At 41.4% G+C, this 16,273-nt stretch overlaps 1 protein-coding gene across 2 annotated transcripts in view; it reads right to left on the reverse strand.

Annotated features, from left to right (window-relative positions):
• Window positions 1–949: 949 nt before the first annotated feature.
• Window positions 950–16,273, reverse strand: part of HDDC2 (HD domain containing 2) — a 41,433-nt gene continuing 26,109 nt past the window's right edge. For both annotated transcript variants that reach the window (XM_056566473.1, XM_056566474.1), the window contains 2 exons: window positions 8,595–8,733; window positions 950–1,114 (listed from right to left, as the gene is read on the reverse strand). In XM_056566473.1, coding sequence (XP_056422448.1) covers window positions 1,017–1,114; window positions 8,595–8,733 — 237 coding nt within the window. In that variant the 3' untranslated portion in view covers window positions 950–1,016. The remainder of the gene's footprint in view (window positions 1,115–8,594; window positions 8,734–16,273) is intronic.

Consider the following 16,273-nt stretch of genomic DNA (forward strand, 5'->3'; position numbering starts at 1 on the left):
GACACACCTCCCCCATGCATCTCTATGGGAGAGCCAGAGATACAGCATTCAGGTATATCCAACTCTCCCATAAAGATGCATGGAGGGGGCATGTCAGCCACCGCTCCGTGCCGTGGTCAAGACCTGGGGCACCGGGTGGTAGATCGCAGGGGTCCCAGAGGTCAGCCCCCCCACACACACACACACACAATCTAACAATTATCCCTTATACTGCGGATACTAGACTTCCTCTTTAAGTTTCCACTAAATGCTGTGAAGGGAAACATTCATTGTTTAAATCTGGAAGATGTATGCAGTAACAGCAAAATCCTCTTGTCCCAGACTACCGACTAACTGTTCTTTCCTTTACTAATACAACATAAAAAGCCCACCCAACAAAACCTGTGTGAGCAGAACATAAAATTATTAAAGGTGATATCCCGAGAAAAAAAAGTGATCCCTCATCCACAAGATTACTGGGAAGACAGATCAAGTGTTCCTCCAAAAGAAACGGCAGTGCATATGTGCGACCAGCACTCCATGAATTCTCTATAGGGCTTCTTAATATTGTCAAGCACTGAATTTGTTAATGTTCTTAAGTCCTATAAAGAATAAAAAGTGCTGGCCAAGCGTGCGTTTTGCTGCTCCATTTGTTTGGGGGACAACGGACCTCTATTCTCAGGATGGATAGTGTCCAAGCGATCAGACCCCCACTGATTAGCTAGTTATCCCCTATCCTGTGAATAAATGATAGTCCCTTTCAGTAAATTTAGAATAGTCTGGCTTCAGTGGAAAAGGTTACAAATTATTGAAGCACATGGAAAGCACAAGCCAGATACTAAACATAGCAAGATCAAGCTTCTCATTGTATTTGTAAGCAGTAAATACACTTTCCACTTTTCTCGGCTGAATAGATCAAGTTCCTCACACTCAAAACCTACAATGAACCAAAAACACAAAACAAATAAATAAATCAACAGATAAATCTGGTATAAAAGAACCATAAATAGTTTATTTTTAGCATGAAATAAAATACTTTACAGCTGAGAGCTACTTCCTTGTGATGCTATGTTGGAGTCCCTTTCTTCATAAATTGCAGAAACCATCTGAACAATTTCTGGATGTTTAAACTTTCCTAAAACACAAAAAGAAAAACACATGTAAATAAGGAGAAAAGAGCAGTTGGCACTATCACTCCCAACCTACACAGATATGGATTGTGTTCATAGAGCCTAATACATGAAATATGGGTCCTGTTTGGTGGTGCTACGCTCATAGCAAGTCATAGTTTCATATCCAAAGAAGAAGAAAGCAGCAACTCTTGGTTTGAACTAATTCTTCTTTTATTCATTAAAATGTGGACGATGAAGTAATACGAACAAGACTTTCATCAAGAGGTGAGATGCCTCAGTGCGGTGCAATGTGTATAGAGGGCAGCTGTTTCTCACTAGACTTTTTGAGGCTGCAAACCTCCAAGTTCAAAATCATATAGATGGTGCAGGTTCCTCAAAGTCTATCTTGCCAACTTTCACCTAGTTTTAAAGCCCAGTGGTGAGCTGATCTGGGCTTGTCTGAAAATCTGTAGTGGCCCAGAAAGGGGATGAAAGGCCTTACTAGCAAACCTGTCTTTCATCCCATAAAAATTCCGGCCCGATAACACGACTTGCCAAAGTTACTAGCAATGAAACCAAAAGAAAAAGAAACCACTTGAGAACGGACCATGTATAAACTAAAATGAGTTTTATTGAGAATAATATCAAGACATATAATGATTACACACACAGCGTGGACAAACAAAAAGTGGGAACCAGGGAGCAGGGGGAGATAAAAAGAAAGTAACAATAGTATATATAGTGTCCAAGTGTGCTGAACAATTTAAAGTGCCAGCAACGTGCCATGAGTAAATAGGACCAATATCACCCAACGGGGCTTTATCCAGGAGTGATGGATAAAGCTCCTGGATAAAGCCCCGTTGGGTGAAACGCGTTGGAGGTCTGGTGGGTAACTGGGGAGCGGAGGGAGTCTTACTGTTTTATGCCACTATTATATCTAGTTTTCTCTGTGATCCGTTTTGTGTGCGTTTTTAAGATATTGGTCCTATTTACTCATGGCACGTTGCTGCCACTTTAAATTGTTCAGCACACTTGGACACTATATATACTATTGTTACTTTCTTTTTATCTCCCCCTGCTCCCTGGTTCCCACTTTTTGTTTGTCCACGCTGTGTGTGTAATCATTATATGTCTTGATATTATTCTCAATAAAACTCATTTTAGTTTATACATGGTCCGTTCTCAAGTGGTTTTTTTCTTTTGGTTTCATATTTAGAGTATTTACCACAGGACCCTATACATCTATGAGCATATCTCCTCCCCCTTTTTTGGTGCTTTAAAGTTACTAGCAAGCCAAGTTTCATCAGGGATTTAGCCCCATTTCTAGATTTTCTAGCTTTCCCTGGGTGAGAAATGCACTTCCAGAAACCTGGTATTTACATACAAAAGGTACCTTGTGGAAATACATAGATAGCCAACGCTCCTGTCCCTGTCTCACAGTATATATATATATATATATATATATATATATATAATCTCTCAATAAATAAGAAAAGAGATCAATAAGGGTTATTTCCATCTCATAAAGTCACCTCAATTGATCCTGAGAATAAAGGGGGCTGCAATACTGATTAAGCGCCCCAAACAGTTGGTTATCAGCTGAGCAGGGAAACGCAGCCAGCACCACACACTTAAATTGAACCATACTACAGTTCACTGCATTGCGGTGGGTCGAGTGCCGGTAAGTATGGAAGAGCATTTATTCTTAGGTTAGTAGATATTAGGACATTGCTAACTTTATATTAGTATACATTGCTCAACAAGATGACAAACTCTGAAAACTGTTAAAGTGGAGTTAAAAATAAAACAATAATGAAATGTGTTTATATCAGTGGAAGGGTAGCTTTAACCCCATAACGACCATGGACGTATATACACGTCCATGCACCATTAAGCAGGTATGGCGCGGGCTCCCGACTCGAGCCTGCGTCATACCAGCTGCCCCCCTGCTTATTCTTATAGCGGTGTTAATAGTTGACATGCGGCGCCGTGGCCGGCTATTAACCCTTTAGATCGCCGTGTCATAGCTGGTGGTCCAGTTGGGTGGATCGCCCCCCCCCACAGCAATTCACTGCTGAGGTAGCCGGAGGGCTTACCTCACGTCCTGTGATAGCTGCAGCTCCGACAATGATAAAGCCTGGCAGGACCGGGCTTTATCAATCGAGCCCAGAGAACACAGATCAATGTGGTTCTATGGAACCACATTGATCTGTATGAGAAATCTAATGATTCCTCTTAAAAGTCCCCTAAGGGGACTAAGTGTAAAAAAAAAAGTTTAAGAACACCTTTATTAAAAGTTTTAATCACACCCCTTTTCCCAAATTCCATATAAAAAATATATAAACATAATAAAAACAAAAACATATGTGGTATCGCAGCGTGCATAAATGCTCCGAACTATAAAAATATAAGGTTAATTAAACCGCACGGTCAATGGCGTACATGTAAAAAAAAATCAAAATTGTGTATTTTTGGTCACTTTGTATACCCTAAAATATTTTATAAAAAGTGATCAGAAAGTGCAATCAAAACAATCATGGTATCGATCACATCGCAAAAAATGAGCCCTCATACCACCCCGTATACAGAAAAAGAAAAAAAGTTATAGGGGTCAATTAGGACAATTTTAACCCCTTAAGGACCAAGGACGTATGAGTACGTCCTTGGTCCCGCTCCCGTGATATAACGCGGGCCCCACGGTGACCCCGGCATCATAGTGAAGCCGGGACCCACCGTTAATAGGGCGGCACTGATCGCGGTGCCGCGCGCTATTAACCCTTTAGCCGCACGCTCAAAGCTGAGCAGGCGGCTAAAAGTGAAAGTAAAAAGTGCCGGTTAGCTCAGTGGGCTGTTCGGGATAGCCGCGGCGAAATCGCGGCATCCCGAACAGCTTACAGGACAGCCTGAGGGTCCTTACCTGCCTCCTCGCTGTCCGATAGTCGAATGACTGCTCAGTGCCTGAGATCCAGGCATGAGCAGTAAAATGGCAGAATCATCGATCACTGGTTTCCTATGGGAAACCAGTGATCAATGTAAAAGATCAGTGTGTGCAGTGTTATAGGTCCCTATGGGAGCTATAACACTGCAAAAAAAAAGTGAAAAAAAAAAAAAAGTGAATAAAGATCATTTAACCCCTCCCCTATTAAAAGTTTGAATCACCCCCCTTTTCCCATAAAAAAACCCCACAATGTAAATAAAAATAAAAAAAATATATGGTATAGCCGCGTGCGGAAATGTCCGAATTATAAAAATATATTGTTAATTAAATCGCACGATCAATGGCGTACGCGCAAAAAAAATTCCAAAGTCCAGAATAGTGCATTTTTGGTCACTTTTGATATCATGAAAAAATGAATAAAAATAAAAAAGTCCTATCAATGCAAAAATGGTACCGTTAAAAACTTCAGATCACGGCGCAAAAAATTAGCCCTCATACCGCCCGATACACGAAAAAATAAAAAAGTTATAGGGGTCAGAAGGTGACAATTTTAAACGTATTAATTTTCCTGCATGAAGTTATGATTTTTTCCAGAAGTACAACAAAATCAAACCTATATAAGTAGGGTATCATTTTAACCGTATGGACCTACAGAATAAAGATAAGGTATCATTTTTACCGAAAAATGTACTACGTAGAAACAGAAGCCCCCAAAATTTACAAAATGGCGTTTTTTTTCCACAATTTTGTCTCACAATGATTTTTTTTTTTCCGTTTCACCGTAGATTTTTGGGCAATATGGCTGATTTTTTAAAGGCAAGGAGCAAAAAACAAAAGTGCAGGGTTAAACATACTAATTTTGGTGCATGTAGTTATTTTTTTTAAGTAGTAAAATAAAGAAAACCTATATAAATTGGGTATCATTGTAACCGTATGGACCTACAGAGTAAATATATGATATCATTTTTACCAAAAAGTGCACTGCGTAGAATTGGAAGCCCCCAAAACTTACAAAATAGCGTTTTTTCCAATTTTGCCCAACAAATCTTTTATTCTGGGTTCGCCATAAATTTCATGGTGAAATGATTGATGTCACTACAAAGTACAATTGGTGGCGCAAAAAATAAGCCCTCATATGAGTCTGCAGGTGCAAAATTGAAAGCGTTATGATTTTTAGAAGGTGAGAAGGAAAAAATGAAAGTAAAAAAACAAAAACCCGTGGTCCTTAACCCCTTAAGGACTGAGCCCTTTTTCACCTTAAGGACTGAGCCTGGGATGCTTTTACCGTGTATTCTGATTCCGAGAGTTTTTGGTGACATATTCTACTTTATTTTAGTGGTAAATTTTCGTCGTAACTTGCATCCTTTCTTTGTGAAAAATCCCAAAATGTCAAAGTTTTGAACATTAAGCATTTTTCTAACTTTGAAACTCTCTGCTTGTAAAGGTAAATGGACATTCCAAATAAATTATATATTGATTCACATATACAATATATCTACTTTATGTTTGCATCATAAAGTTGACATATTTTTTTACTTTTGGAAGACAGAGGGCTTCAAAGTTCAGCAGCAATTTTCAAATTTTTCACGAAAATGTCAAAATCTGAATTTTTCAGGGACCAGTTAAGTTTGAAATGGATTTGAGGGTCTTTGTTAGAAATACCCCATAAAAAGGACCCCATTATGAAAACTGCACCCCTCAAAGTATTCAAAATGACATTCAGTAAGTTTGTTAACCCTTTAGGTGTTTCACAGGAATAGCAGCAAAGTGAAGAAGAAAATTCAAAATCTTCATTTTTTTTTTTACACTCGCATGTTCTTGTAGAGGCATTTTTTTAATTTTTACTAGAGGTAAAAGGAGAGTAATCCCCCCCAAAATTTGTAACCCCATTTCTCTTGAGTAAGGAAATACCTCATATGTGTATGTCAAGTGCTCTGTGGGTGCACTAGAGGGCTCAGAAGGAAGCGAGCGACAATGGGATTTTGGAGTGTGAATTTTGCTGAAATGGTTTTTGGGGGCATGTCACATTTAGGAAGCCCTTATGGTGCCAGAACAGCAACAAAAAAAAAAAAAAAAAAAAACAACATGGTTTAGTATTTTGGAAACTACACCCCTCAAGGAACGTAACAAGGGGTAAAGTGAGCCTTAACACCCAACAGGTGTTTGACTACTTTTCGTCGGATGTGCAAATGAAAAAAAAAAAATTTTCACTAAAATGCTGTTTTTTTCCCCCCCACATTTCACATTTTTACAAGGGGTAATAGGAGAAAATGCCCCCCAAAATTTGTAACACCATATAGTCTGAGTATGGAAATACCCCATGTGTGGACGTCAAGTGCTCTGTGGCCGCACTACAATGCTCAGAAGAGAAGGAGCGCAATTGGGCTCACGTGTGTGTGTGTGTGTGTGTGTGTGTGTGTGTGGGGGGGGTTGGGTCCATTGTTCTGGCACTATGGGGGCTTTGTAAACACACGTGGTCTTCAATTCCAGACACATTTTCTCTCCGAAAGCCCAATGGCGCTCCGTCTCTTGTGTAGTTTGCCCGCAGAGCACTTTAGATCCACATATGGGGTATGTTCTTACTTAGAAGAAATGGGGTTACACATTTTGGGGGGCTTTTTCCTATTTTCCCTTGTGAAAAAGAAAAATTTAGGGTATCACCAGCATTTTAGCTAAAAAAAAATATGTTTTTCTTAATTTTCCAATCCAACTTTAATAAACCTGTGGGGTGTTAAGGCTCACTACCTCTTGTTACTTTCGGTGAGGGGTGTCATTTCCAAAATGGGGTCACATGTGGGTATTTATTTTTTTGTGTTCATGTCAGAACCGCAGTAAAATTTGCCACCCCTGTGCAAATCACCAATTTAGGCCTCAAATGTACATAGTGCGCTCTCACTCCTGAGCCTTGTTGTGCTTCACAGAGCATTTTACACCCACATATGGGGTATTTCCGTACTCAGGAGAAATTGCATTACAAATTTTGGGGGTCTTTTTTTCTTTTACCTCTTGTGAAAATAAAAAGTATGGGGCAACACCAGCATGTTTGTGTTTTTTTTTTTTACCCTAACAGGCTGGTGTAGCCCCCAACTTTTCCTTTTCATAAGGGGTAAAAGGAGAAAAAGCCCCTCAAAATTTGTAACTCAATTGCTTCAGAGTATGGAAATACCCCATATGTGGCCCTAAACTGTTTCCTTGAAATACGACAGGGTTCCGAAGTGAGCGCCATGCGCATGAGGACTAAATTAGGGATTGCATAGGAGTGGACATTGTGAATCACTGGCGTAGAATACCCCTAACAGAGTGCCTCCAGCTGTTGCTAAACTTCCAGCATGCTGGGAGTCATTGTTTTGCAACAGCTGGAGGCTCCGTTTTGGAAACACTGCCGTACGATATGTTTTTTATTTTTATTTGGGGGGGGGGGGGGGGGGGGCGCCATGTAAGGGGGTGTATATGTTATGTTTTACCCTTTATTATGTGTTAGTGAAGTGTAGTGTAGTGTTTCTAGGGTACATTCACACGGGCGGGGGTTTACGGTACGTTTCCCACTAGGAGTTTGAGATGCGCAGGAAAATTTGCTGCAGCTCAAACTTGAAGCAGGAAACTCACTGTAAACCCGCCCGCGTGACTGTACCCTGTACATTAACATTGGGGGGGAGGGGGCAAACCTCCAGCTGTTTCAAAACTACAACTCCCAGCATGCACTGACAGACCGTGCATGCTGGGAGTTGTGCTTTTGCAACAGCTGGAGGTACACTGGTTGGAAAACCTTCAGTTAGGTTCTGTTACCTAACACAGTATTTTCCAACCAGTGTGCCTCCAGCTGTTACAAAACTACAACTCCCAGCATGTACTGATCGCTGAAGGGCATGCTGGGAGATGTAGTTATGCAACAGCTGGAGGTACGCAACTACAACTACCAGCATGGCGAGACAGCCGTTTGTGCATGAAGGGAGTTGTAGTTTTGCAAGATTTAGAGGGCCAAAGTTTAGAAATCACTGCACAGTGATCTCCAAAACTGTAGCCCTCCAGCTGATGCAAAACTACTAATCCAGCATGCCCAAACAGCTGTCTGGGCATTCTGGGAGTTGTAGTTATGCAACATCTGGAGGGCTACAGTTTAGAGGCCACCCCGTTCTACCCAGACTGCTGTGGGTGGGCAGAATGGGGGAATCGAAATTCCCATGGGCATACCTGCACGCCCTCAGTCCTTAATGACTCTGAAACAGGGGCGTACGGGTACGACCTCCGTCCTTAAGAGGTTGGCTCATGAGGACAACCTTTTTTTTCCTAAGTACTGTGCATGAGCAGAGCCGGAGCGCCATGCAGGAGATTGGGGAGGGTCCCAGCAGTTAAGACACTTGCTCTGGATTGGGGAAACATGGTCATAAACCAAAGTACCACTGTGAAGTGTTGCTGATGTGACAACCTATTTAAGCCAAGCAGCTAAACATGTTTAAAGGAGAAAAAAAGTTTAAAAAAAAAAAAAAAAAAAAACAGACTCGAGGTAAACATCTTCAATTTAGAGATTTAACAAGAGCTGAAGTCACGGCCTATATATTCCATACCTGCAGTTGAATCATAGAAGTCCTGAAGTTCTCCTGGTCTCTTTTCAAGCTTTTCATACTCAAGAGCCTGGAGGATCATTTCACACTGGTCCAGTTCTTTAACAAACTTAGCTTCAGGACTGGACTGATGCTCATATTCCTGTAAAGTACAAATAGATTTCACATATACTGAACACTGAAAGACAAATCTTACATGGAAACATTAACTGTCAAACTAAAATAACTGGATGCATAGAATGAAATAGTTTTATTAACTTTAAAAAACAAAATCCCCACTCACAAGGAATCATAATACACAACTGATGTTGGTAAAGGACAGCAGGTGTCTATTTAACAAAAATATTTAAAAACACACACACACAAAAAGAAAAATTCTACATTATCCTCCTCCCCCCCCCCGGGAGACACATGGTACCTTTCATATATCTGTCTTTGCATCCATAATGTAAAAAATACTTTATTATCTTTTTCAAAGAGTCAAAGAGGCATTCCCAAGCCCCTCAAGTGCTGAAGGCTGGAACCTCTATCGCGCACTAAAAAGATTTAGCATTATAGCACTAAAGGCCATAGATTCAAAATGGGTGTATTCATTTAAATAAGTAATAGCTCTTTGTACTCCTGTTCAGCCGCAACTATAACCAGTGTATTGGTTTTAGTGCGGGTGAACAGCCTGACAGTTTCCCGTTAAGAGTACGTACCAAGGACAGGTCCAGAGTGTAACAATAACCCTAATGTCTCATGTATATCTAATTTTTAAAATCAATTTAAAAGTTCAAGGGAACTTGGTGTAAAGGTCCCTATATACTTTAGTGAAAATTCAGATGAACCCGACTCCAGTTTAACTGCCTGGCTCTTTTGTGCTCAGAGAGAGACAAACTTCTGCCAGAGTTGTTCTGCAGTAGCTTACCCCTCCCCTCTCTAATGAGAAGACATGAATGTTCGGCTGTGTGGAACATTCATACTTGGTAGGGATCGGCCGATTATCTGTTTGGGCGATATTCACGATTTTGGACATTATCGGTATCGGAAATTAGCTTGCCGATAATGCCCCGACCCCCGCTCCGAGACCGCTGCCGCCCCATTGTCTCCCCCATCCCCGGTTTTATAATTACCTGTTCCCGGGGTCCGCGCTACTTCTGGCTCCTGCGACGTCCTTCGCTATTGCTGTGCGCTGCACAATGACGAGTGACTTCCTCAACGCCAGTGCGCACAGTGACAGCTCAGGACGCCGGCGGAGCCAGAAGTAGCGCGGAACCCCGGGAACAGGTAATTATAAAACCGGGGATGGGGGAGGCAATGGGACTGCGGTGGTGGTTGGACTAGGGAGGACCCCAGGACAGGCAGGGGGAGAGAAGCGGGCAGAAGCCACTGCAGTTCATTGAATTAAAGCGCCCACTTTAAATCATTAATCTGCAGCGGCTTCAGCGGGGCCGGTGGGGGGGAATAGCCGATAACTTATACCGCTATTCCAGTATAGGTTATCGGCTATCGGCCTGAAAGGTCACAGAATATCGGTATCGGCCCTAAAAAAAAATCCCTAATACTTAGACAGTGATCAACCAAACAAACCTTTAGCTGACAGCTGTTGAAGGTGTATAAATCCCTTTTTAATACTGAATAAATGTATCCCCTTCAGTTTATGATCATAAGCCGGTATGTCTTCTAATTCCTAACTAAAAAAAACTTTACCAGGGATGGACACATTGGCCCAGATTTATCAAACTGTGAGAGAGGAAAAACTGGAGTTATTTTCCCACAACAACCAATCACAGCTCAGCTAACGTGTTTTGGTAAAGTGAAAGCTGAACTGTGATTGGTTACTGTGGGAAAATCACTCCACTTTTACTCTCACATTGTTTGATAAACCTGGACCATTCTGTAGATTATAGAAACCAGTACAAATCTCCAGAAGCCAGTCTGCCTTTTTATTAGTTCTCTGTCCTAAGAGACCTCAATGAAAAATACTACACAGTTATATGTTTAATTGCATTGGCCACTTGGCTTCTGGGCATAATCCAACTCTTTCCAACAATAAGGTTCAGTCCAAATACCCAATTCTAGTGTACAATCCACTCATGAACTTTTACACTTCTAGCTTTAGGGTAAAGGGCTGTCATGGCCTGTTGTACACAAGGAATTGTGAGTTCGTTATCTGTATAATGAGAAAATTATCCACACGTCAGACATTATCCATCACACAGACTAGTTCTTATTTCCATGGAAACTCAACAAACCTAAAGCGCCGCTTAGTCATAAAATATTTCACACCGCCAAACTACAAAGGCTAAGCGGCATTAATCCTCTTCCACATAATTATACTTCATTTCTCAGTACTGCTTAGCCTGGCTTTCTCCTGTAATATGACATGCTGGGTAAATCAAGGAAAGCATCTCACAGCAGAGGAGTCTGTGCAATAAGTGAAGTAAAGATGGTATCACATTTTCACTGCCTGTCAAAGTATCCATCATCTGGACCGCACAGATCAGCGGTATCTTGTCATAGCTCCAAGCATAGAACAGAATGGCTTATTTTACCATCTAATTCTCTTCTTACATGTCAAGGTTCTGTTGTGTCCAAGAAATGTATTTTTCCCTAATATTCATATTCCAATAATATTTCAGTCTAGAAAGCTTTATTTTGTACATATACACTTAAATGGATCTGTCAGATTAGTTTATGCACAAGAGACCAGCAGCACAGTCAAAGACATTAGGCTAATGATACATTGCATACTTTTTTTTTTTATATAAGCCACTTGTGCCCTTATTTTACTCAAAAAAAAACAAAACAAAACCACTTTTATGGGGGCCCAGAGTGCCAAAGGGGCGTGGTTAGGGGCAGGGCTATGGAGTCTGTAGATAAATGTTCCGACTCCGCAGTTCTTTGTACTTCCGACTCAGACTCCCCGACTCCTCTGTATTAATATGCAAATGTATTTATAAACACTTACAGTTGAATCCAAGAAGCTGTTCCACCAAGTTCTTCTAAGCTCTTCTAGCAGAGAGGGGTAGTTGGGCAGAAGCTGCTGCCTTCTCCTTTTTGTGTGCTGATCTGCTGCTGAAGATAGGGCAGTGGGAGGATCCAGTAAGGGGCATTTATTATAAAACATGATTTCCCTAGTAGAATCCCATTGTCATGTTTAAAGCTTAAGCTAACAATTGGAGTTTACAAGTTTTTATAGCCTTAGCTGAATGGCAGCAGTTTTCCAATGGTTTACAGCTTCAGTCGAACTATTAACCCTCCATTCCCTTCACTTATACAAGTGTCTAGTCCTGCAAAAAACATATCCCTTATCAGGGATAATTCATTATCAGTGAGAGGCTAGGTTACCCATGGGTTCCCTGTAACAGCAGAACACAACACTATGGAATATAGAAGTATTGCCGCTCCTAATTGTGCCTTGCGTGCCATATAGTGAAGCACATGAAAAGCATGCTTCTCCACGGTCACTTAACATCTTTGTTTTGCGGTTACGTGAGGCACTGCATGCATTGGTCTTTATTCTTACAGTAGAGAAGTCATCAATTATACCTTTTTGTGAATTGGGACATTTAAATTTGCTTTTTTTTTTATTCCAATCTAAATTTAGTAGGAGTCGGTGCATTGTTTGTTGACTCCAACTCCAGGTACCCAAAATGTCATTCAACTCCTCGACTCCGACTCCACAGCACTGGTTAGGGGTCTGCTGTGCCCCAGGGCCACAACACCTCTCCCTTGTCATGTTACACCCACTATCTCTCTGACACACAGGGCTCGTCTGTGTGTTGAAGTCCCGCACATGGGCATTGCAGCACACGTATGGCAAGTACAATTCCTAATCTGTCTGACTCGCCAGGCATGTGCCAAAATCCCTATTCACAGGACATAACTGGCAGATAGCAGGCAGGCCGTATACACCAAAGAGGCAGCAAGTGTGAGATCACAGGGGAGATTCAGTCACGCCTCTGACGATCTTGACTACTCTTTTTTTTTTTTTTTTTTTTTTTTAGCAAAAAAAGGCACCGGCAATAAAACAAAAATATATGGCATATATAATTAAGCGAACATTTACTGTGTGGGCACTTTCATATACATGAACTACTTGACAGAGGGAAACCCATCATGGTGAAAATCTGCAGGCTGCACGTTATAGAGCAGGAGGAGACCAAATATATAGTTTTGCGGGAAAAGTTCCAGGATAGCTTCAAATTTATTCATGTAAATCTCTGATCATTTTGACCTAAGTGATAGCTCTCTCCATATGCACATTTATTAAGAAAAGTTGGTAAAATTAGATGCATATCACATACATGATCTGCAGTTGTGGAATTCTCTCTCTCTTTTAAACGGGTTCTCCGCTGCTTAGACATCTTATCCCCTATCCAAAGGATAGGGGATAAGATGCCTGATCGCGGGAGTCCCGCCGCTGGGGACCCCCGTGATCTTGCACGCGGCACCCCGTTTGTAATCAGTCCCTGAAGCGTGTTCGCTCTGGGTCTGATTACCGGCGACCACAGGGCCGGTGGCGTGTGATGTCACGCCTCCGCCCCCGTGTGACGTCACGCTCCGCCCCTCAATGCAAGCCTACGGGATAGGGAATAAGATGTCTAAACACCGGAGAACCCCTTTAAGTAAAATACTTTACACCACTGCCTTGGACACAGGATTGAACTGAGCATGTGTGACCTTACTGGATTCCATGAGGTGGTCATAACCAAGGGTAATAGGTCAAAATTAAACAGACACTCTCTCTCAAATAGTTCATTTTCAAAAATAATTTTCATTTCACATAATGCATTAATTTAGATATATTTATCTTAAAGGGAAAGCCTCTTTAAACCATACTGCTTGAATGATTACGGTCAATAGAAAGAACTTACGACATGTTGTCCATATAGGTCAAAAGTTTTGATCCTGGTCCCGAGACCCGTTATCACCAGTCATAGGCAGGGGTAGCAAGCAGCAGTGCACTGCTCACTCCCCGGCTGTCAATCAAATCAGACTCTTTACAAGTCTATGCATCTGGGTAAGATCAATCTGCCTGGCGGCTGGGATGTCAAGCGTGCTTCTGTATGCTTTCCTGGATTATAACTAGCGATCATAGAGGGTCTCAGAAGTGAAAAAACGATGCAATCCAAACTTGTGTGGGCAACATGTCAAGTTATTTTTTATGATAGTAACCCCTGACTGCAGTTTTGTCCATTCTAGATCATTCTGACATTTTCCAGTATGTGTCAGCCAGTACTGGAGGAGTATAAATGCATGTTTATTTTCCCATTGCTTTATGAGAATAGGAAGAGGAAAACTGTCACATTTATCCAAATTTTATATCTTACCAACTTATATTCCTTACAAAAGGTTAACAAAAAAAAACGACTGGTTACCATAAAACAATGCAGCCTTTTGAAGAGGTGTGGTCGACAACCAGACATATTGATATAGATACCTACAGTTATGGCCCTTTCCTTGAAGCACTGTTACACAGCTGTAACTTAGAAAGGCCAGGATTAGTTTTTTTCTGAACAGGCAAAAACAGTTCTATGAATCCAGGCTTAAAAGAAAAGCGAGTCACCTTGGAAACCATGGCATGTTCTCCAGAATCAAAAGAAGATTATGCTGCACAGTGGAATAGGAACATCTTTGTTCTCTTGACAGAGCTGCTGACAGTCACAGGTAGCTAACTCATCAAACTGGAGAAGCATGTATATACAGAACACTTAAAATGCCAATGAACAAAACGCTAACCGAGAGGAGCAAAGAGCATAAAATATAGAAATGGCCTTGCAATGAAGTCAGCGAAGAAACTACTGATTACCCGCTATGTACAGGCGCAGGATGTCAGTGTTCAAGCTCAACGAGGTAAGATTATTTTCAGACCAGCACACTCAAAATATATAAACCTTGATCTTCAGCATGAGAAAACAAAAAACATATTTTGCCTTAAAAACTATCTTTTCATGAGGAGCAGTAAACATTTCGCAAATGCTTACTCTAGCGCTTCTAAGTGCTCCTTAACAGGTTTTCCAATGACCAAATCTTAATTATTGTATAAAGTATAAATATAAAAAGTTATAACAACCTTTTTTTTGCAATTCTTCACCATTTTCAGGAACTCTGCACATAGTCAGTAAATATGAAGGTACTATCCTGAAGTATGTGGCTCAGTGTGTAAGACATTCACACCAGGTTTGTTCTATACTTTGTAAGAAGACATCAAGAGTATTCCCCAGTGTACGCCACTGTATAGCCACACAATGTCATATGACAGCACTGGGTCAAAATCGGAAAAGGTATACTTCATGGTATGCATTTTTTTTCTGCAACACCAACAGAAATGCTGTTCGAGAAAACAAGGACAACCCAGTGACAACATACCCAAACAGCAAAATAGTATAGTAGTAATAGTAGTAGTACAATTGGTGGGGGGGAAAAAAAAGAATAAAAAGGTAAATCACAGTTCCAGTATGGAAGTGCCTTGGGACCTTTTGTGAAGAACATCCTGCCACTTCTCACGTCTCCGTGGTTCAATGAGAAAGAAAGGAAATGACCAGTCCGATAGAGCCTCCATGGGAAGTTCCAGAGGAGCTATGAATTTGGGTAGATCCCCAAGAGTGCAGGAATATAGCGGTCTTGCCCTTAAAGAGGACCACGAGCTGAAAGGGGAGCTATTGGGGATCTCATTCTCAAGTAGCACCTCCAGAAGTATTTTAGGGTTCAACATAGCTGCTTGCAAGGTACACCTAGCAAGTTTAGGCAGGAGTGGAATGGATGCTCCATTCTAAATTGGCAAGGCCATGATCTGTGCGCAACTGTCATAATTTTGTGCATTTTCTTAGAGTGTGCACAGCATATAATATCAAGCGCATTATCAGACTGTTTAGAGCCAAGAGAGCAAGAAATTCCATCATCCAATTCAATAGCAGTAGGTGCCTCATAGCAGAGTAGAACAGCCCAGCAGCCATATTTTGTTGCGGTAGTGGCAGTTCTCAATGACCTGCATGTAAAGAAGATCAATGATTTTAGTAGAATACTCTTGCAGAACCTTCTAGTGGATGTCCAGCCCGTCATGCAGCACATATTGTTATCAAGCTCCACCATGTGCTGACCAAGATGGTGCATTTTCCCTTTAGGAGACTCCACTTCCTTCTTATACCTGGTTTCAAGTCCACATTTTCTTTTCAGTAGGAAAGGCCTTGCTATATGATTTCTCACTCACCCTCAGAGTCTTTAGGAGGCAGAGCACAGAGAGGCTTGGGTGGGCGGTGCCAGCATTGCCTGTGCTGAACACCGAGGACCTGCCCCTGCAGCAACCACCATCTTGAACCCAGAGGTGTCATGCTCAGAGGCAGCCTGGCTGCCGTAGAACTGTGCAATGGAGCCATTTATTCCCCATCATGAGAGCCAGGAATCCATGCCAGGTGAGATGGATTCAGGTGGTAAAAGAAATCAGGGGATCAGAGGAAAGCTAGGATGCATCTTTACACCACCGTAAGTAAAACCACATCTCTCTCAATTCATGAATTAAAAGAAAATCACTTTGTAGGCGATTGGGGGAACATGTTCAGCAATTATTCCTTACATCAAAAAGGGGTAACTTTATATATTGTGGAGTCCAGTTGGAAAGTGGAAATAAAATTGTTTTCTCAGGCAAGATCATTTAAAGGGGTATTCTGGCCTTAGACATCTTCTCACCTATCCAG

The sequence above is a fragment of the Hyla sarda genome, chromosome 3 (assembly GCF_029499605.1).
Source record: "Hyla sarda isolate aHylSar1 chromosome 3, aHylSar1.hap1, whole genome shotgun sequence".
Taxonomy (NCBI): Eukaryota; Metazoa; Chordata; class Amphibia; order Anura; family Hylidae; genus Hyla; species Hyla sarda.